The 21,237-nt window shown below is 50.2% G+C and overlaps 1 protein-coding gene across 2 annotated transcripts in view; it reads left to right on the top strand.

Moving 5' to 3' along the window:
• The window catches only part of ALDH1L1 (aldehyde dehydrogenase 1 family member L1), a 50,658-nt gene that overhangs the window by 9,781 nt on the left and 19,640 nt on the right, over nucleotides 1–21,237 (top strand). Inside the window, exons 1-12 of one of the 2 annotated variants that reach the window (XM_070420727.1) lie at nucleotides 568–584; nucleotides 3,900–4,051; nucleotides 5,817–6,051; nucleotides 6,860–7,025; nucleotides 9,290–9,391; nucleotides 10,243–10,332; nucleotides 11,180–11,317; nucleotides 13,229–13,354; nucleotides 14,142–14,233; nucleotides 16,736–16,883; nucleotides 18,604–18,723; nucleotides 19,903–20,030. In XM_070420727.1, the coding sequence (XP_070276828.1) occupies nucleotides 3,925–4,051; nucleotides 5,817–6,051; nucleotides 6,860–7,025; nucleotides 9,290–9,391; nucleotides 10,243–10,332; nucleotides 11,180–11,317; nucleotides 13,229–13,354; nucleotides 14,142–14,233; nucleotides 16,736–16,883; nucleotides 18,604–18,723; nucleotides 19,903–20,030 (1,472 nt within the window). In that variant the 5' untranslated portion in view covers nucleotides 568–584; nucleotides 3,900–3,924. Of the gene's footprint in view, nucleotides 1–567; nucleotides 585–3,899; nucleotides 4,052–5,816; nucleotides 6,052–6,859; nucleotides 7,026–9,289; nucleotides 9,392–10,242; nucleotides 10,333–11,179; nucleotides 11,318–13,228; nucleotides 13,355–14,141; nucleotides 14,234–16,735; nucleotides 16,884–18,603; nucleotides 18,724–19,902; nucleotides 20,031–21,237 lie in introns of those variants that run through there. The other variant, XM_070420726.1, reaches the window with a different exon arrangement.

The raw sequence follows: 21,237 nt of genomic DNA, 5'->3' as shown, positions 1-21,237 counted from the left end.
GAAAAAATTTGCAGTAGTGATGGTCTTTCGGTTCTTCTACTCTTCAGCCTGGTTCGCCTTAGTCCTGCCAGGTATTTAGGAGAGTGTTGAATTTGCCTGCATTACACTGTTCCTCCGTGTTGTAAATCACAGTCCTGATTTTAAAGCAGGCCGTATTTGTGATCCAGTCTGCCTTAATTTGTATTCCCCTAAGAGTCAGTTTGTGGCTCAGCCTCTGGGTGGCAGTGTTTTTGGGTTGGCCTCTGAGGCTATACAGCTTCTCTATCCTTTTTTAATCCTTACCCTGCTCTGTGTTGTTGGTGGGACTGAAAGTCCCTCTATAGGCCAGACCCTGGTAACTCCCAGGGACTAATCAGCTTGTTTTAATCCTTTATCTCATACAGGGTGGAATCTGGGTGTGGCTGTGCTCCTTGCCTGGGGGGCTGGGGGGAGGAATTCCACCCTCTGGAGGGAGTGGCTGCTCCAGTCCTGGGCCCAGGGGTGTCTCAGCACTCAATTCGCTGCCACTTCCTCCGGCTCCCCCTCTTTCCTCAGCCTCTCCCCAGATTCCCCTCGTCTGCACCTTCGCCCTCTCTTCAGCACAGGTGAGTGTCTGTATCCGAACTGTCCTATGAGCAGGGTTCAGTGAAAACAAAGAAACAGACAAACGCCGGCCGGCCGCGGAAAAGCTCCTCTCTTACCGGTCTGGGAAACGCTCCTCTCTTACCAGCACTGCATGATCTGAGAAACGCTCCTCTCTTATGGGCACTGCATGGTCCGGTCAGTTCCTCAGGATGCCCCCTTTAGTCTCAGTTCTCCGCAATCACAAAATCCAAATCTCAAATCTCCTGGCGCCAGCAAACCCAAGGAACTCCTTACCCCTGTCAGGGTCTGTGTCTGTCCCAAGAGACGCGGCTGTCTGCCATGCGGTCTCCCTCCGACCCTCTGGGCTCAGGTCTGGCAAACTTTCCTGCCCAGATCCCTGGTTTTTAACCTTTCCAGGGGAGGTCTGCCCTTCCCGGCTGCAAACCATCTCACCAGCTGAGTAAATTTGCCAATTCGGGGTGGGTGTTATTAGTTTCAGCTGCTTACTCCGTTTGCTCCGGGACAAGACCTGGGACGCGTCTGCCTATATCGCCACCATCTTGCTCCTCCTAGTTTTAACTATTTTAAAACCCAATTGAACTGTATTTTAGAGTAAGATGTGAACCATAGAGCTAGATTTATTTTATTTTACCTAATTAATTTAATTAATAGATAAGGTTTTTTAGAACAGTTTTTTTTAAACTTCTGTGCTCCACCTGTTAATTCCTCCTTTTCCTCCCAAACCTCTGGCAACCACAGATCTTTTCATTGTCCCTCTAGTTTTGCCCTTTTGAGACTGTCATATAGTTGTAATCATACAGTGTGTAACCTTTTAATATTGGTTTTTTTTTTCACTGAGTAATATGCATTTAAGGTTTCTCTATGTCTCTTCATGACTTGATAGATCAGGTTTTTTTTAGTACTGACAATATTCCATTGTCTGGATATACCACAGTTTATTATCTGGTCACCCATTGAAGGACATCTTGGTTGCTTCCAAGTTTTACTAATTATACACTAAAGCTACCATAAATTCCCACGTGCAGGTTTTAGTATAGACATAAAATTTCAGCTCATTTAAGTAAATGCCAAGGAGTGTGATTGCTGGATTGCATGAAAAGAGTATGTTTAGTTTTCTAATAAACTGCCAAATTATTTTCCAAAGTGGCTGTATCTTTTTGTATTCCCACCATGGCTCTACATCCTCATCAGCACTTGGTATTGATCAATGATTTGGATTTTAGTCATTTTAATAGGTGTGTAGTGGTATTTCATTATTGTTTTAATTTGTGACCCCTAATAACATATGATGTTAAGCATCTTTTCATATACTTTTTTACCATCTGTATATCTTTTTTTTTTTTTTTTTTTTGGTGAAATGTCTATTCAGGTCTTTCCTCCATCTTTAAATTGGGTAGTTTTTTTTATGTTGAGTTTTATGGGTTCTTTGTATATTTTGAATACCAGACCTTTATTAGATATGTTTTTGCAAATGGTTTTTCTCTATGGCTTCTTTTTATTCTCTTAACAGTGTCTTCTGCAGTGCTATTTCATGTTAGCAAAATAGCTGAGATGAAAAGGCACAAGGCTGCCATGCAGAGCACATGGAAGTGGGCATTGGTACAACCACTTTGGAAAACTGGCAGAATATGCTAAGGCCAAACATTTTCATATCTGTGAGCCAGGAATTCCACTCCGAGGTCCATATCCCACAGCAATGTGTACCTATGTGCAGGAAGAACCATGTGGCAAAACCTTTATATCCCTGTTGGTAATAGCTTCAAACTGGAAAACTACCCAAATGCCAGTCCACAGTAGAGTGGGTAAATAAACGCCTGTGTTTACATTCACACAATGAAATATTATGCAGCAAGCAGAATGAGCACAGTACAACAACATGGGTAATGTGAAGGGAGGATAAATCCACAGAACATTACAATGTACGATTCCATTTATATAAATGAAAAAGATATATAGGCAAAAGTATTTGATATTGTTAAAAGTTCATTTACTCTAAGTGGGGTGTAGTGTCTGGAAGAGGCTCACGGGGGGCTTCTGAAGTAATTCCTTTTCTTAGTGCTGATTATAAGGGTGTGTTCAGTTTGTGAGGATTCATTGAGCTACATACCAATGCTTTGTGCATTTTTCTGTATGTATGAGGCTTGTTACTTTCATAAAATTTTCTGTAAAATATGTATGATTTTGTGAATGGACAATTTAAAGCAGGGGTCCTCAAACTATGGCCCGTGGGCCACATGCAAATACAAATATTGTATTTGTTCCCATTTTGTTTTTTTACTTCAAAATAAGATATGTGCAGTGTGCATAGGAATTTGTTTATAGTTTTTTTTTTTTTTAAACTATAGTCCGGCCCTCCAACGGTCTGAGGGACAGTGAACTGGCCCCCTGTTTAAAAAGTTTGAGGACCCCTGATTTAAAGCAATGTACCAGGAGAATAATAGGTTTTACAGATATGCGCGTGGTGAATGAATGAGCAAACGTTGGAGACATTTGCATGATCTAGGTATGCGTCATTCCACGTATCTTCCTTCTTCTTGGCCAGTGGCACCCCTCCCCCTCCCACTTTCCACTACACCTTCAGTCCTCAGGGCCTGTCCTGCACGTGTGTCTTTCTGTGAGGTTAAGGTAATAGGCCCCCAGGCCCAGGCCCTCTTGCTGCTTCCTGGCTCATTTACAGGCTGAAAGTCATTTGAGGCACGTAACATCCTTCTCACTAACGAGCGAGCGAGGAAACTGAGGCTTGCTGTGACTTGGTCAAGGTCACAGACTGGCAGGGGTGGGCAAACTTTTTGACTCGAGGGCCACAATGGGTTCTTAAACTGGACCAGAGGGCCGGAACAAAAGCATGGATGGAGTGTTTGTGTGAACTAATATAAATTCAAAGTAAACATCATTACATAAAGGGGTATGGTCCTTTTTTTTTTTTTAGTTTTATTCATTTCAAACGGGCAGGATCCGGCCCGCGGGCCGTAGTTTGCCCACGGCTAGTACCTGAAATATGTTCAAATACACCTCAGGGAACGTGACGCCCAATGTTCCATGCCAATTTGGAGGGGTTCAAGTAGGAATCCTTAATTCTACAGTCTCTGTACATCTCCCCCACTGTAACATCTAAAATCTGCCCCTTACCTTGGGGAACCTTCCCCTCTGGTCTCCCTGCAGTGGCTCGCCACTAGGAAGCCCCAGAAAGGGGGCTGAGAGGTTGGGGGAGGGGGTGCATGTGAGGCGCTGTGCAGCTGCCACACTTGGACCAGGGTCGGCTTGCTGGAGGCCAGCAAGCCCTTTCTAATTCTGCCACCTTATTCCTTCTCCAGGTTCTTCCCATCCACCCCTGCTGCCATGAAGATCGCAGTGATTGGGCAGAGCCTGTTTGGCCAGGAAGTTTATTGCCACCTGAGGAAGGAAGGCTATGAGGTCGTAGGCGTGTTCACTGTCCCAGACAAGAATGGGAAGGCGGACCCCCTGGGTGAGTGGGTGGTCTAGGAGCAGGGAATGGGGGTGTCCAAGAAGGCAGGCAGCAGTGGATGGGAGCAGAAGCCCGCAGGATCTAGTGGTGGGGCCACGGGTGGCCCTGGAGACCTCCTCCCCACCTAGTTGTGAGGCAGGGCTTCCATCCTGCAGAAGAGCCACGGGAGCACTCCGCCTGCTCCCAGCCCTGCTGTCTGGTGACTCCATGTTTCCCTGACCCTAGCCCCCAGGCCCTGAAAGGGATGCCAGGCAGGCGTCACTGTGTCCCTGCCACTGAGCAGGGCTGACTCACAGAGTGCTAAGCCCCACCCTGGCAGTTTCTGTTCAGGGGGATGGAATGGGGCCTGAGAATTTGCATTTCTAACAGGTTCCCGGGTGATGCTGATGCCTGTGGCTCTAGGAGGAGCAATTTGAGAATCAGTGGCTGAGCTGGGAACTCAGCAGCCCAGTAAGATGCAGGGCCCTCAGCTCAGATTCACAGACTCTCCAGGGATACTCTCGGGTCTTCTCAGGCCTGACAGACATGAAATAGGGGGCCGGGCTTAGGAAAGGGGCCTGTGGGGCTGACCAAACACAAGGCTTGGTTGATAAGGAAGAGCTGAGTCTCCCCAGACAGCAGTGCAGGCCCCGTTCTTAGATCTGACCCATGACATAGCCTGAACCCAGCCCCGGCCATGAAGTGACCATTGACACCTGCTCCTGAGCCTGGACCCAGACTGGGGCTGCTACTTGACCTGACCTCAGATGTCACGCAGAAGTATTCCTTTGGTCACAGTGGGAACAGCTTGTGCAAGCACAGTCCAGCCTGCTCACACTGACCCCACCCTCCTTCAACACCTCTGGATGCCAGGGTACAGAAGTGGAGGGGCTAGAAGGTGGATCAGGTCCAGTCAGGGCCAGACATCAGGGCAAACAGAGGATCAAGTACAAGCAAGTGTCCAATGGGTGCTAAAGAGGGGCAGGCAAAGAGAACTTGGAAGTGCCGGTATAGTGACTGCAGGAAGCATTTGCCACCACTAAGGCTAGGGAAAGTTAAGGGGAGAAGTTGTGACTTATAATACTTGGAATTGTGGGGGTGGGCTGTAATTCAGACCGTGAGGAGGGTGTGCTGGCCATGGGGCTGGTAACAGGGTGGGGAGAGGGGCATGAGGGCTGGGACTTGGACCTTGGAGTGCCGACACCAGCAAGAGGGGGTTGTGTGCACTGAGGCTAGTTAGGCAGATACTGGGAAGACTGCAAAGGACTCAGCTGCTTCTCTGGGTGAAGAAGTGAGGCTGGGGTAATGCTCACAGAGAGGAAGGAGCCCTCCTCCCCTCCCCTCTCCTCCCCTCCTCTCCTCTCCTTCTCCCTCCTGCACCCGTATTGCCAGTGCTTTTGTGGTTTGCAGGTCCCAGACCCCTCCCCAGAGAGCAGGGTAGAGAAATAGTAACTTGGTGATGGGCATGGTGTGACGCCTTGGGGAGTGGTCTGAGGGCAAAAGGCCAGCCGTTGGGGGTCAGGCAGGAGTCTGGGAGAGGGAGGGGCTCAGATGTCATCTCTTGGTTGTCAGCAGAAGTCAGACCAGATAGAGCAGTCCCTGAAACCTCACTCCTGGCTGGTGCTGCCCCCTCTGTGCTGTGGGGTAGAGCCTGGCTGGGCCGTGGAGAAGGCTGAAAGGGACAGGCCTAGAGAGAAGAGGCAGGAGTTACTTTGCTGGGAAGGCAGAGGTGGCCACGTGTGGGTGGGTGCAAACAGGGGCCGGTTTCCCATTCCCTGTCCCACAGGCCTGGAGGCCGAGAAGGATGGAGTGCCAGTGTTTAAGTTCCCCCGCTGGCGGGAGAAAGGACAGGCTCTGCCGGACGTGGTGGCAAAATACCAGGCTCTGGGTGCTGAGCTCAACGTCCTGCCCTTCTGCAGCCAGTTCATCCCCATGGAGGTCATCAATGCCCCCCGCCATGGCTCCATCATCTACCACCCGAGTCTGCTCCCCCGGCATCGAGGGGCCTCGGCCATCAACTGGTAAGGCGGCAAAAACAGCCCCCTCTGCCTGAATCGTCACCCTCCCTTAGCCATGCAGGTGCCATGCAGGTGCCTAGCTGTGCTGCCAGATGGCATCCACCCACCGGATTGGTTTAAGGGTTAACCATCAGCAAGAACACTCAGGAGAACGGGGATAAGTCTCGCTGAGTACTGTGCACTCCCACAGTAAGCTTCAGCGTGGGCAGTCATGTTCCCATCTTGCCTCGGGGTCTCAGAAACAGTGTGTCAGGGGGCCTCACCCAGTAGGCTACCAGGACCACCAACCAGGTGATGTGTCCAGAGGTCTGCTCTAAGCTCCACCCACTGCCACCCTCTCAGTAGCACCCCACTTAGAAAGAGATAAAGATGGGTGATGAGAAGACAATGAACGGGTGATGTGTCTGGTAGGTGGGGTAGTTTAGATGAGTAGTCAGGGTGGGGAGACAGCTAAGCCGGGAAAAGAGAGTGGGTTTGCAGTCAGACTGGTCTGGTTGGAATTCTACAGCCACATCTCTTCACTTCTCTGGATCTGTGTCCTTGTCTGTAAAGGGTGCGATGCCTGTTACATCAGTGGGGAAGATTAAGTTACAGGAGGCATATTGGGCTTTTACCACAATGCCTGGTTGGTGTCAATAAATAGCATTTTATTTCTCCTTCTCACTCTCACCAGAACAGGCATTGATCCTCCCCGGGGCCGAGGGGGTCAAGAGGGCGTGCTGGAGGACGGCAGGGTCTATACAGGCTGCCCCCAAGTCGTCCTTCTCTGTGGTCCTTGCTGCTAGACTCAGGGTTTCATTCTGTTCCCTAGGACCCTCATTCACGGAGATAAAAAAGGGGGGTTTACCGTCTTCTGGGCAGATGACGGCCTGGACACCGGGGACCTTCTGCTCCAGCGGGAGTGTGAGATCCTCCCGGACGACACCGTGAGCACCCTGTATAACCGCTTCCTCTTCCCTGAAGGCATCAAAGGGATGGTAAGAGCTGCAAGCTGGCCTTGCCACATGTGCCTGTTTGTCCCAGGCACCCTTTCTAGGCCCAGCCTGCCCTGGAGCTGGCTGGGAATGTGTGCCCCCAATTCAAGGGGCCTGGAGGGAGAGAGCTCTCACTTCACAGTTTCAAGGAGGCATGACTAGGACATTTAATATACTATATTAGGCAGGACTCTTGCTTACAACTGCAAGAACCAAACTCAAAAAGCTTTAGCCAAAACGGGGACATTTTGGGCTCATTAAATAGAGAAGACTAAAGTCAGGGGTGGTGTCAAGCATGGCTGAATCCAGAGGCTTAAGCCATGTCACTAAGATTCTATTTCTCTCTTTTTCTTCACCCTAAATCTGCTTGTCTGTTTGGTTAGCTTCATTCTGAGGTTGACTGCCCTCAAATGGGAGGAAAAAAAGTCACTGGTACCTCAAGGCTTACACCTCTGGGCTCCAGGGGAAGAGAAATCCTCTTTCTCCTAGAAATCATGAATGAAAAATCAGAAAAGGCTGATTGGCTGATTTGGGGGTCATGTGATCACACTGAGCCAATCACTGACCAGGATGATGGGGTACTCTGATTGGCTAGCCTCAGTCACAGGCTTCCTGCTGTGGCCTGTGGGGGAAGGAAGGCTGGTCCTTGTGGACAGATTTTTCCACAAGAAAACTCAGTGTTACCAGAGGAAGAGACAAGAATGACTGATATCAGAGACACTTATGCTTGGCTCGGCAGGCAGACCCCGTGGGACCTGACTCCAAAGGGGTTGGTGTGTGTGCAGACCTGCTGGTGGTTCAGCGGGAGAAGGCCAGCCAGTGATGGCCAACATTCCTGCTTCTCACAGATTCTAGCGGCAGCAGGAGTCAGACAGGGGGAGTTCCCCCGGAGGACAGCACTTGCTGTTTGGAAGTAGCAATGAGCACAACAGTGCCATGAAAGTGCTCACTGCTGCCCAGACGTCAGCAGTCTGGTGTGCGGCCACCTTTTATTTTTCAGGTGTGTAGAACTAGATGCCTCTTTGTGTTGTTTTTTTTTGTTGTTGTTGTTTTTTAAATATATTTTTATTGATTTCAGAGAGGAAGGGAGAGGGAGAGAGAGATAGAAACATCAATGAGAGTATCATTGATTGGCTGCCTCCTGCACACCCCCTACTGGGGATCGAGCCTGCAACCCAGGCATGTGCCCTTGACTGGAATCGAACCCGGGTCCCTTCAGTCCACAGGCTGACACTCTATCCACTGAGCCAAACCAGCTAGGGCTAGATGCCTCTTTGTATTCTCTCTCATGCAAAGTAAACTTGCTGAAGATTTTGTATGAGAGACAGAGAAAGGGGTTACCTTGAACATCTCACAGGAAACAATTAAAAATATCCTTTAAGGCTGCGCTGTCCAATAGGGCAGCCACTGGTCACATGCGGCTATTAAATTAACTTAAATGAATTCTAATTAAAAACTGAGTTCCTCAGTCTCACTAGCTACATGTCAAGTGCTTAGGAACGACGCAGGGCCAATGACCCCTGTATTGGACAGTACAGATGTAGAACGTGTGCCTTGCCACCGAGCATTCCACTGGGCAGTCCTGCTTTCGACGTTTCTGACACCCCCATCCCTTCCCAGTCTTGCTGTGTCTGGGGCTCTCCACAGCCCCTTCCTCACAAGGAGCTCAGGCTTCTTGGCTGCCTTCCTCCTACCCTGAGTCCTCCTCCCACCATCTTCCTCTTCTCTTGAACAGAGAAACTACTTCCTGCTTAATCTCAGACCTCCAAAACCATCGCGAGGCTCACGACCCATTCTCCTCACCAGGCAGGGAAGGTTTTAGATAAAAACATGGAAATGTGTGTGTGTGTGTGTGTGTTCTATATAATCTTCCAAAACCTTGTGTAGTGGAGAGGGTGGGGGTTAGTGCCCATTGTACAGGTTGGAATTGGATTCAGACCAGCTCCATCTCTTCATACAGGAGATACTTCCTGGCTGCCTGTGGTGTGCCAGGCATGTGTGATTAGTGTGGGTTAGGGTCCAGACTCAGTGTGAACCCAGGGGATGGGAGTAAGGGGAAGGTCCTAATACAGTGGGGCCTTGACTTACGAGTTTAATTCGTTCCGAGACTGAGCTCTTTAAGGAGCTCGTTAACTCAAATTATTCTGTCAATTCAATGCAAAAAATCAGCCGAGAGACAGCTGGTATCTCAAAAAACTCGTTAGTTGGGACACTCATAAGTCAAGGACCCACTGTACTGGGAATGTTGACCAACCGGGTCTCCCCAGGTGCAGGCTGTGAGACTGATTGCCGAGGGCAGAGCCCCCAGAGTCCCTCAGCCTGAGGAAGGAGCCACCTACGAAGGCATCCAGAAGAAGGAAACAGCCAAGGTGAGTGCCGGGGACTCTGCCTACCCTGCAATGACTCTCACCTCTTAGCCCATAGCCAGGCTATGCTCAGACTGGGGTGAGGCGGGTATCCTGGGGAAGCTGGGGTTCTGGCTGGGCAGCCAAATTGTAATTGTTTAAGGCCAGAAGAGAGGGCTGCCAGGGTGGGCAAGCGTGAGCCACGCTGTGGATGGGGGAAGGCATGCGGCACCCAGACAGGCCAGGATCAGGGTCCTTTCTGGGTTTTTATCTGTTTCTCTTTAGGAAGAATGGGCAGGCAGGATCCCCAGAGAGAAGTGTGTATGTGTGTGTGTGTGTGTGTGTGTGTGTGTGTGTGTGTGAAATCAGCTGTAGGGCTGGCAGTCTCTAAGCTGAGGAATGAGAGGTAATTCAGTTCTTCAAAGCTGTCACAGTAGTGGAGTCTGTGGGCTGTATCGCTGCTCCTCTGCTCAGGGCTTATGGGGTGCCATATGGGATCTGTGTGAGTCCTGTAGGCCAGGAGGAGCTGTGGGCGGCAGGGCACTATGGGATGGGCCTGCACTTTGTGCCAGGGACTCCATGTAAGGCCTTGGCCATCTTAACAATGGAACAGTGTCTCCCCCAAACCATTAGTTTATGTTTACTCAACCTGCAGAAGTCGGAGGGTCAGAGAGCACCCAGAGCATGTGTACCAGGGAGACACCCACCCGGCTCAGGAACTCAGACTAGTGTCTGAGAAGCCGGACTTCCCCACTTTCTTCCCCGGGATTCACCTACTGCCAAGGGCCAACAGGCTGGAGGGGAGGGCATAGGTGTTATCCAGGTGGTCAGCAAGTGGAGAGAGACCTGCTAAGCAGCCGCGTCCTGCCCCACAGATCAACTGGGAGCAGCCAGCAGAGGCCATTCATAACTGGATCCGTGGGAACGACAAGGTGCCGGGCGCCTGGACAGAGGCTTGTGGGCAGGTGTGTTCATGCGTGACGGATTGAGCTAGGTGCACCGGTGTGCCCCACTCACTGCAAAACTGGTTGGCAAATAGCCACTGCCCTGAACTCCAACCCCACACGAGTGCCCTCAGCCACTTCAGCCCCTCTCCCAGGACCATGGGACCTGCCTACCATCTGGTGGCTAAAGGATCAGGGCCTCCAGGCCCTGCAGCAAATCTGAGGTTGAGCTGTGTTGGTTGTAAAATATTTTGACTCTCACCTCTGAGCCCATAGAGACCCCAGGCCCACCGCTGACTTGGACTTAGCCCCAGGGGGAGGGGCAGCAGGCTTAGGCCAGGGGCTGGGCGGGAGGCAAGTCAGATGGTGCTTACAGGCTCTCTTGAGGGGTCAGGGTCTGGCAAGACCATAAGCAGGGACTTTGCACCCCATGGAGGGCAATCCTGTCCTCCACAAAGTCCCAGACTGTCCTAACCCCTGATCATTGACCAACCACCCAGACTGTGTCTGGGAGTCCCCCTGCTGCCCTTACCAACACAGGACCCCTTTCAAAGTGACCAGTGCTTGGTGGCACCCCAGGGCCGGTGTCCTCACTGTGGTGTCTTGAGCAGATGTCTGTCTACCTGAGATCTGAGGCTGGGGCCAATACCAAAGGTCTTAGGGGCACGCTGGGCTTAAAGGCTCCAGAGGCTGCCAAGACCTTGCTTGTGCCCCTGGAGGCAGAGTCTTAGGCCCACATAGCACTGTCCCCTGCCCCCACTTCATCTCCCTGCCCTGCCCAGCCCTGCCTAGCCCTGCCTAGACTGCTAGCAGTGGGGGCCTCTTCTCATTTACTGCCTTCTGGTTTTCCTGTCCTGTTTCCAAACAGAAGCTGACGTTTTTCAACTCCACGCTGAACACTGCAGGGCTGGTGCCTGAGGGAGAAGCTTTGCCCATCCCGGGAGCCCACCGGCCAGGGGTGGTCACCAAAGCGGGACTGATCCTCTTCGGGAATGATGACAGAATGGTAACAGTGCTGCTGCGGGTCACATGTCCCTTGAGATTTCAAGGCCACACAGACTTCTGCCCAGGGGTTCTGGCCCTGCAGTTAGACCCCAGGCTGCTCTGGAGAAAATAAGATGGCAGGTTCTAGGAGTCCATGTGTGCCCCTGGCCACTGGGTCTGCCCACTTCCCTGTTCCAGGAAGGCTGGCCTTTTGCTCTTTTTGACCAGGTGCCCTACCCAGAGCTGGGTGTCCTGTGAGAGTGTCAGAATCAGGAGGAAGCTCTCTGCAGGGACTTCTGAACTTGGGGCCTCATATTAGTCCTGCAGAGTGTCTAAGCGCAACTGAGGTGGTCATTAAAGCATTGTACCTCAGTTTCCTTCTCTTTGAAGAGCCCTGGAGTCGTACCAGGCACAGGGCATGCTCCGATTTGTATTAGCAGACTCTGCAGCTCAGAAACAGCTAATATTATGGAGCACTTTCTGTGTGCTGGGAAACAGCTTTAAAACAATTTCCATGCATTAAATTTAATTCTCCCAACAACCCTATGAGATATGAATATTATACCCATTTTACAGAGGAGGAAACGGAAGCACAGAGATTTTTTTTAAAAAAACCTAGTTTGTGGCAGAACTGGGACTCAAACCCTTAAATCCTGGCTATGAGGCCCACCAGTTGGCCATGGTTCTCTATTAGTGCTCACTCCGTGCATTGCTGAGCAGGTCGGGGCCTTACGATGCCAGGGCAGGGGAGAAAGCGGACAGGAAAGGGACTGTGAACATGTTAGGGAATTTCAACAATCCCTGGGTGCTGCCCCTTGGCTGCATTGGTGTGTGTGTACAGGCCAATATATCATGACTGATAAATGCAGTTGGAAGACCAGGTCTGTCTTGGATCACAATCCCTAGAAGCAGTTCCTGAGATGGGAAATCTCGTGCATGTGATTTCTGGACCATTTGGGGAGCAGGCTAGGACAGAGGGTCCTGGAGCAGTCCAGCCTTAATCGAGACAGGCTCTGCAGTGTGACTTACATCAGCTGATCATGTCCCGGCATCCTCACATGACTCAGTTCTCAGCTTCTGCACCCCCGAGTTAGGGTGGGGGTCAAAGAGGCATAGCCCCTGGCCTCTCTGTGCAGGGCCATGCTTATCTGCCCACATAGGGGAGGACACGGGTACAGAAGCAGGCCACTAAGAGCCCACGCTTGCAGCAGGGCCCTGTTATGGGGGAAGGGCACCAGCTCCGTCCTCTGTGATATCCACTGGTACAGCAGAGCAAAGGGGCAGCCTTGGTGGAAACCCGTGGTTGAACCATCTCTCGGGAATTTCCAGCTGGGTATGGCTGGGCTTTAGTTCACAGAAAGCTCCAGAACATATTCAAAAGGCAGCAGGCTGGGGGTCAGGCATGGGACTTGGCACTAGATCTATTAGGGCATGTGTGGTATATGCCATTTCTATAGACTTCTTATCAAACAGAGAGGTTCATCTCTACCCAACAGTACATCTGCTCTTCTTCCTACCTCGATATGCCCCTTTGTCCCCCAGAGGGCATATATGACCTTCACCAGATGTTCTCATGGGGTTTGGGGAGCTGGGGAGTTTGGTGATGAATTGTTTTCTCAATTGGTTTTCAAAGTCGTGCTGGAATTATTCTGTCTAATGCACGGGCACTGATTTTATAGAAATAATAAAGCCATTACACATAAAAGAACAAGAGCATGGTGGGGTGGGTGACAGGGAGAGGTGAGCGTGAGCTCCAGTTTCCTCTGTGTCCTTACACAGCAGCCTCCCCACTCTGAACACCTCCTCATGCATCTGAGACTCCCTATGCCTTTCTCGCGGTGAGGGCTGGAGATGAAGCACAGCGCTCTCTGCAGACTTGCTCTCTTCCCGGCATAAGGCAACCACAGGCCCTGAGCAATCCTTTCTTGTGCAGCTGCTGGTGAAGAACATCCAGCTGGAGGATGGCAAGATGATCCCGGCCTCGCACTTCTTCAGGGGAGAAGACAGCAGCGCCCTCGAGCTGACGGAGGCAGAACTGGTCACCATGGAGGGTGTGCGGGTGAGACCACTTCAGGGCTACTGTCTGGTTGGGCAGGTCCTGCACTGCGCATGTGTTTTGTGACTCACACTCCCTGGAGTCAGGCTCTGCACACTCTCTGCAGATGTGCTGGCCCCAGGCCCAGTGTTGGTTCTGTCCTGTCTTGGGGCTTTCTATGTCCTCTTGCCCCTTCTTCCTCTGCCTCTGGAAGCCTGAGATTTGGTCAGTTATCTATGACTCTTCTAGGGACTCGTTGTCAACAGGGGACAATGAAACAGAAGCCCCTGGAATAGCTGAGTCAGGTGCCAAGCCCAAGGTCTTCCCTGGGGTCGGTCTGCCCTGGGGTTAGAGGGCCAGCTGGACAAACTGACCCTCTGGTTACAATTGAGTGGCATTCGGAGCGGCATGAGATTATGTGTTTATAAAGCTGGACTTGAGTCAAAAGCTGCTACGGCTGAGCCCATCTGTGAAATGGAAGGAATAAATCCCACCTCTGTGGATGTTGTGAGTGGTAGAGGAGAGCATGCATATGAAAAAGGTCAATTTAGTAGCACCTATTAGGATTTAAAAAAATGTTGGCAAAGAGCCTAACAGTTATCAAAACAATCAGGTACATGTAGAGTTCTAAATACTTCAGGGAGTGGGCAGTCCAGGACCTTCAGGCTCCTTGAAGCAGCTGCACCTTGGAGTGGACTGAGAGCCAAGCCTGATACCGTGCACACATCAGGGGCTGCTGTCACCCAGCTGACACCTGCTCCCAGCTCCCAGCTCCCTTGGGACCTGTGTTCTCACCACGCCTGTTTTTCAGAGTGCCTGGAAACGGATTCTCCCCAACGTCCTGGAGGTAGAAGACTCCACCGATTTCTTCAAGTCGGGTGCCGCATCAGTGGATGTGGTGAGGTAAGGCCAGGAGTGGGAGGTCCCATCCCAGTTGTCTGAGGCTGTGCCACTCATCAGCCCAAAATGTAATGGTGGGAAACCACCACCATTTGTTATATTCATGGTTAGCAGGTCAGTGATCCAGAAAGGGCCCATGAGTGCAGGCCTGGCAGGCCACCCTGAATGGCTACAGCTCAGTGGACTGGCAGGAGCTAGGATAGCTGAGTAGGGATGTACTACTGCTAGCTGGCTTCTCACTGCCATGCTGGCACCTGGGCCAGGAAGGCTGGCAGCTGCTTTGCTGGCACCACTGACCAGGCACCTGCATGTGGTGGCTTGGGGACTTGGCCTTTTCATGGTGCTGAGAGCGAGAGTGCCAGCAAACAATGCAGGTGTGGTAGCACCTTTCGTCACCCAGCCTGGAAAGTCTCCCCATCGAGTCACTGCTCCTGACTTGATTGGTCTCAGCAGTCATAAGCCTATTCAGACTCAGGGGCAGGAACAGAGACCTACCTCTTCAATGGGAAGAGAATCAGCTAATGTATGACTATTTTAAAACTGCCACAAGCTCCAATACCCCCAGTGAAAGCTAAAGTGTGCAGAAGGTGGGGGAGGACAGGCAGGTTGGGCCTGAGCAAATGAATCTAACCTCCCAAGTGTTCCCGTCAGATGTATGCTGGGGTAAAGGAATCATGATTTCAATATTTTAAAAATTGAGGTAAAAGTTCATGTACAGTGCAATGCACAGATCTTAAGACAATAGTTTGGTAGGCCTTGGTTTAACTTGTGTAACCCGCACAAGCTATATAATATATAACCTATAGATGATGTTATATCTTTCATATATAATATCAGTTATATCTTGATCAAGATAGACACCAGCCTCACCCTATGAGGTTCCCTCCTCCTCCTTTCCAGTCAGTAGCCCCATGGCCCATAGACAATCTTTCACCATAGATTAGTTTACCTATTCTTCAACTTCCTATGAATTGTCTTGCTTTCCATTTAACAGTGTATAAACAGAAGGTTCAGGATTAAAAAGAAAAAGAGCCCGGCCAGTGTGGCTCAGTGATTGAGCATCAACTCATGAACCAAGAGTTCACCAATTCGATTCCCAGTCAGGGCACATACCCAGGTTGCGGGCTTGATCCCTAAAATCAATAAAAACATATTTAAAAATAAAAAAGAGAGAAGGATGTGTAATACACTAGAACATCTCTGCTTATAACAATAGTAATTAATTTATTCAGTTTGTTTTAAGCAAAAAAGCAAAAAAAAAAAAAAGAAAGAAAGAAAGTTCAGAAGTCTACAGTAGCTTCCTTTAGGCATAGTTGACTACTCCAAAGAGTCAAATTATGTCATTAACTTGTCACCATCTGTTGCTTCATTTGGGGGCAGGGATTTTCTTCATAGTGACAAGATGGCTGCACAGTAGCTTTGGTCTCATTTCTTGCCTTTCCAGCTTTCCCACTGAAAAGGGGATTGCTCCTCCAGCAGTTTTTACATAAGTCCTTGACTTGAATTTACTGTCTCTGGTGGAGTCATGAGCCAATCACTGGCCAGAGAAAGGCATGCTGTAATTTGCCAACACTTACCTCCCTCCTCCTCATGCTGTCTTCCCTGGATACTGCAAATGTTCACTTGAGTCCAGAGTTCCAAAACATCTGATTCAGACAGTTCTACCATTTCAATAGTTATGTAGGTGGAGGGATGAATTTTTGGTTTCCTGCTCTATCATCTTTAGTCTTTGCGTAGGCTTTTATTTATCTTGGGTAGATACCTACAAGTGAAATGGAAAGTATATGTTTGAATTTTAAGCAACTGCTTTACGGAGTGGTTTCCAAAGTACCATTTCACAGTCTTACCAGCAGTGTATGAGAACTCGGTTGGTAAGGTCCGGCTTTATAATTTTAGACATTCTACTGAGTATGCAGCCATAGCTTGTGGTTTTAATTTGCACTTTCCTAATGACTAATGATATTGAGCATCTTTTCAAATGTCATCCATATTTCTTCTTTGGTGAAACATCGGATCAATCTTCTGACCATTTTTACTTAGGTTGTTTTTTTCTTAGTGTTGAGTTTTGAGAATTTTTAATATATCCTGAATAAAAGCCCTTTACCAGATATATGATTTAGAAATATTTTCTCTCAATCTGTGGCTTGCCTTTTAATCTTTAACAGTATCTTTTGAAGATTATTATTAATAGTTGGATTATCTCATTTACTCATCACAGAGTGGTAGCAGAGCTTTTATTATTCCCATATCACAGGTGAAGAAATGCAGACTCAGAAGAGTTTGTCACTTGCTCAAGGTCATAAATTAGTAAGTGGTGGAGCCAGAACTTGAAACCAGGGCCTCCTGAGTCCATGGACTGGGATCTTAACCCCAATTCTAGACTAACACTCATGCTGTGGCTGCTGGGATAAATGTCTTTGGCACCACCACCTCTGCCGCTAGAATAGTGCAGGTCTGCCACGCCTCTTCCCGTGCTCCCACTTTTAAAAATCTCCTTTCCTTCAGACTGGTGGAGGAAGTGAAAGAGCTGTGCGATGGTGTGGAATTGGAAAATGAAGACGTTTACATGGCAACCACTTTCAAGGACTTCATCCAGCTGTTAGTGAGAAAGCTGCGAGGGGATGACAAAGAGAGCGAGTGCATCATTGACTACGTGAGTTCTGGGCTTCCCCACGTGGGCATGACCCTACCGACCCCTCAGGCATCTACTGCTGTGGAACAAACAGAACACACGGGGGTAACCTGGATGTACAGGAAGGCAGGCCCCCCACGTGCCCACCTTTCAGTGTCCCAAGCTCTCCCTGGCAGCTCTGGAGAACCCGAGGATGCCAGGGAAGTGGGGCAAACTCAACAGAGGAAATTGCTGTCTAAGGCTCAGTATGTAGGATGAGTTCTGAGTCTCAAGACACGAGACTAGGATAATAGGAAGAGGCCTCTACCAAGCATTTCTCTCCCTCTTTCTCCTCTGTTGGGTTTTCCAGCTGCATCTCTACTGTGCCCACAGCCCCTCCTAGATTACCTGCCTCGACTCTGGTGCCCCTTGGTGGCCCTAGCCCAGCCGTGGGCAAACAACTACCCGCGGGCTGGATCCGGCCCGTTTGAAATGAATAAAACTAAAAAAAAAAAAAGACTGTACCCTTTTATGTAATGATGTTTACTTTGAATTTATATTAGTTCACACAAACACTCCATCCATGCTTTTGTTCCGGCCCTCCAGTCCAGTTTAAGAACCCATTGTGGCCCTCTAGTCAAAAAGTTTGCCCACCTCTGCCCTAGCTCCTGGTTCTGGTACTACCTTCTCCTCCATTTGTTGCTGTAATTTAGTGAGGGCAGTGGCTTCCTGCTGTTGCTGATGTCTGGGTTGACTCATGGCTTCTCAGCTCTTTTCCATCACCTGTGTTTCCAATTCTCTGCATTAAATTATTTTTGTTGAAATGCCAGGGAAAAAAGAAAGCAAGAGAGAAAGGAATTGGGAGTGTTTTCCCAAAAAGGAAAACAAATGTTGCTATACATTTAACTTGTATTATGGAAGAGTGATGAAGTAATTGCAAGTCTGTTTCTTAGAGAAACTATTTATTTATTTATCCTTTAATCCTCACCCAAGGATATGTTTATTGATTTTTTTAGAGAGAGGAAGGGAGAAAGAGAGAGAGAGAGACATATTGATCAGTTGCCTTCCATGTGTGCTCAGACCAGGGATCAAATCCACAACCTTTTTGGTGTACCGGGCAATGCTCCAAGCAACTGAGCCACCCAGCTAGGGTGTTTCTTAAAGACATTCTTGAAAATTATCTCTAGGTTATCTTGGTACAAACTGCTACAGCAATTAGCTTTGGGGTAGTTTGTCTGGCTGGTAGTTTGAAACAAAACCTGATGAAGAAAACACAGGCGGTCAGGATGGACCTCAGGTTGGCTATAGATTTGTGAACAAATGGCTGATGAACAGGTTTCCCAGAGGTTCCTGCATTCAGCATGGAATTGCAGATATGTGGGTAAGTGAGTGGTGGGGCTGGTGTCATGCCTGGCGGCTTACAAGGGCCTGTCCACCTACTTTCTATGTGTGAAGGCCAAGCAAACAGCCTGAGGTCACATAGCAGGTAAGTATCAGGGCTAGGACTTCAACCCAGGCAGTCTGGCCTCAGAGTCCATTCTATTCATTTCTTCTTACCACTCAGATCCTCAGACTTCTCATATAATAGACCCCTTGGGTGTGTGCTTGTGTGTGTGTGTGTGTGTGTGCACACACACATGCGTGCCAGTGGTTGTCTATCCATCTGTGTTTCCCGGTCTCCATGTGGGTTTGTGCCAGCCAATGATGCCCATTTGTGAAGAATCCACACTACAGCTAAAGCCTGTGAAACCTTTCTTTCCAGGTGGAAAAGGCAGTGAACAAGCTGACCCTCCGAATGCCCCACCAGCTCTTCATTGGGGGCACATTTGTGGATGCCGAGGGTGCCAAGACCTATGAGACCATCAACCCGACAGATGGAAGTGTGAGTGCAGGCCCAGCACCTTCTTTTTCCTCCCTCCCACTGCTCCCCCATCCATGGTGTGCCTTCCCATCTACTCCCCGGTCTGACACCGGAGGGTCCTGGCCCAGGGGACCTCTGCTTGGACACAAAAGGGCAGTCCATCACCAGTCCTCCCTACAGGAACGACATAGAGGGAGGTGTAGCGTGGGCGGGTTGGCGGGGGGTTGGGGCAGGACTCTAAAGGGCCTGCTCTAGGACTGGAATAAATTTCAAACCATTCCCTCCCCTCCACACTTCAACAGTTATCCCAGCATGGCCCCACCTTCTCCAATATTTGTAACCTAATGTCTGGAAATTCTTCCTTGAATCCTACGTTTGTCAGGATTCTTGACTATGGCCGTCTCACATCATGACCCAGGTACACACACATTCTCACACACGCACCTACTTGGGACAACACTCTTACAGGTGTCTACCGAACGTTTTCTGTCCTGCCCCATCTTACAGTATCGCTCCGGTCCCTGCAGAAAATAGGTAGCACACTCAACGTGGCTCATTGGAGGGAAGTTTAAAGACAGTGCTTCACAAAGAGATGGACAAGGTGTGGGGACACAGACAAAGGGTACAGTGCCCTCGGCAACAGCATGGAGTGCTGTTAGCACCTCAAAGCCTGTTTTGGGAGTCTTGGGATAGAGGGTGTGTGGACAGGGCTGCCCAGCAGGTGCTGTCTGTAGTGACCAGCAAGAAAGCCCTGGCCTTCGCCCTCTAGCCCTTCTCTCCCACCTGCACCCAGGCCCGTGCTGTAGACTATATGGGTACCCTTAGGGCATGCAGTGCAGATTGGGGACAGGTCTAGTCACCCCCAATATCTAGCCTATTCCACTTAAAAAATAAATCTTTTGCCTGGGACTCACTAAATGAATGTGTCTATGCTCTTGGTTTGAAATGCTCATCCTTAGTCGGCAGCCCAAGTCTGTAGCCCTGTGTTGGCTCAGTGAGAAAGTGATGAGAAGGTCCCTGGTATGTACAAACACAAACAGACCTTTCCCAGGCCTCATCTTACTCTGGTTGCACCCTCCCAGTGCCCTTCCACTGGTAGAATTTCCTCTCTGAGTGCACCCAGGTGGCTGGGGAGCAGGCAGGCGTGTCTGTGTCCACGGAGCCCAGGGAAGGCGGCTTCAGAGTTCTGCTCCACCACAGGTTATCTGCCAGGTGTCCCTGGCCCAGGTCAGCGATGTTGACAAGGCAGTGGCTGCTGCAAAAGATGCCTTTGAGAATGGATTGTGGGGGAAGATCAGTGCCCGGGACCGGGGCCGGCTCCTGTACAGGTGAGAGCCACCCACCCACTTGTCAGCTCCCATCACCTTCAGCTCAGGGCGAGGATGGATGCTCAGGTCCTGTCAAGAAGAATTGGGGATCCAGACAGGTCCCCGAGGCTCATAAAAGGCTACTCAGAGGAAGTGACTTGAGAGGCAAGAGGGATTTTGCAAGTGACCTCAGGGGAAAAAGTAGAGGGGACAGTGTGAGCAAAGATGAGGGGACAGTGTGAGCAAAGATGAGGGGACAGTGTGAGCAAAGATGAGGCGGTGCAAAAGTGAGGGAGTGGAACCACAAACTGACAAAGCTCACAGCTGGTTCTGGGCAGACCCAGACAGACAGGGTGCTCAACCGGACCAGCCCAGGGCTGGTGTGCACAGAGGCCGACAACGGCAGGGACGGGCTCATCCTCACACCCCCACCCCCTTTTGTAAAGTCAGGTTGTAAATGGCCCTCCCTCCTTAGCTCCAATCAGAAGTCTTAGAGAAGGACTTGGGATTGCTGTGGCTTGTGACCACAGGATGGAATGAGGCCTGGAAGAGAGGAGCTGCTCCCCCTAGAACCGGGTGGTCTGAGTGGGGTGGATCAGTCACCCCCAAGAAAGGTGGGGTGATGGTTCCAGCAGAAGGGAGGGTGCTGAATAGACAAACAGAGCAGTATCCAAAAGCCTGGTGAGCCGGTTTCAGGAACCTGGCTTTGATGCTCTGGGTTCTGGGGAAGCCCTCAGGCATGGAGTCTGGTGATGATGTAGTCAGTGCTGGTCATCTGGAGGGAGAGGCTCCACCCTGGCCATGCCATCGGAATGCCTTTTGTTTCCATTCCAGAGGTCAGACATGCCAAGGCAGCCCCCACAGCAGGGAAGCAGAGAGAGGGGCTTGCATGGCTTGCAAAATGGAATAGATATGGTGGGGTTGGGGCCAGGTGAGGGCTGTGGAGGCTGGGCATGCCCAGCATGCCTTTAGTTTCAAGATTTCTTGGAGCACCCATCAATTTTAGGTAGCCATTGGCTAATGACCTAGAGCCTCTGCAGGTCAGTCAGAGCTATGAAGCGTGCATGCCTGGGCTGGTGGTGGTGAGCTGCTGGCCCTGGAATAGGGACGCTGTGGTAGACGGTGCTAGCCCAGAAGAAAGTGCCTTTCCCTGGAGATGCTCTCCTTCCATCTGGCGGCACATGGGATGACCCCACCGACAACAAAGATAGTGAGGAGGTGGTGCCAT

This window comes from Myotis yumanensis, unplaced genomic scaffold (assembly GCF_028538775.1).
Source record: "Myotis yumanensis isolate MYYU_CA2020_CCGP unplaced genomic scaffold, mMyoYum1.0.hap1 SCAF_7, whole genome shotgun sequence".
Lineage (NCBI taxonomy): Eukaryota > Metazoa > Chordata > Mammalia > Chiroptera > Vespertilionidae > Myotis > Myotis yumanensis.
This window is presented reverse-complemented; position numbering and strand designations above follow the sequence as displayed.